Source organism: Colobus angolensis, unplaced genomic scaffold (assembly GCF_000951035.1).
Source record: "Colobus angolensis palliatus isolate OR3802 unplaced genomic scaffold, Cang.pa_1.0 Scaffold1085, whole genome shotgun sequence".
Classification (NCBI taxonomy): Eukaryota; Metazoa; Chordata; class Mammalia; order Primates; family Cercopithecidae; genus Colobus; species Colobus angolensis.
The window spans coordinates 35,941-36,318 of record NW_012111864.1 but is presented as its reverse complement, the minus strand read 5'-3'; the positions used below and the strand labels follow the sequence as shown (position 1 = coordinate 36,318).

At 60.6% G+C, this 378-nt stretch overlaps 1 protein-coding gene across 1 annotated transcript in view; it reads left to right on the top strand.

Annotated features, from left to right (window-relative positions):
- Positions 1 to 175: 175 nt before the first annotated feature.
- LOC105517188 (transient receptor potential cation channel subfamily M member 4-like) overlaps positions 176 to 378 on the top strand; it is a gene marked incomplete at both ends in the record, with an annotated part of 20,391 nt that continues 20,188 nt past the window's right edge. The window contains one exon of the mRNA XM_011949612.1: positions 176 to 371. Coding sequence (XP_011805002.1) covers positions 176 to 371 — 196 coding nt within the window. The remainder of the gene's footprint in view (positions 372 to 378) is intronic.

Here is a 378-nt window from a genome sequence, read left to right as displayed (position 1 = left end):
GGAGATTTCAGAGGTCAGAGGTTAGATACAAGAGTCAAAACCCAAGAAGATAGCGCTGGGCAGACTGAGTTTCAGGTCAGCAGGGTCAGATGTGCCAGGCCAAAAGTCTCCATGATGGTGGAGATCAGGACTCTTGTCCTTTGAGACAGGGTCCCTTCTCTTCTCTCCCCAATAGGACGGCGGATCCCGCCGAGAAGACGCCGCTGGGGATCCCGCGCCAGCCTGGCCGCCGGGATTGCTGCGGGGGCTACTGCGGGGGGCACCGGTGCCTACGCCGCTGGTTCCACTTCTGGGGAGCGCCGGTGACCGTCTTCATGGGCAACGTGGTCACCTACCTGCTGTTCCTGCTGCTTTTCGCGCGGGTGCTGCTCGTGGATT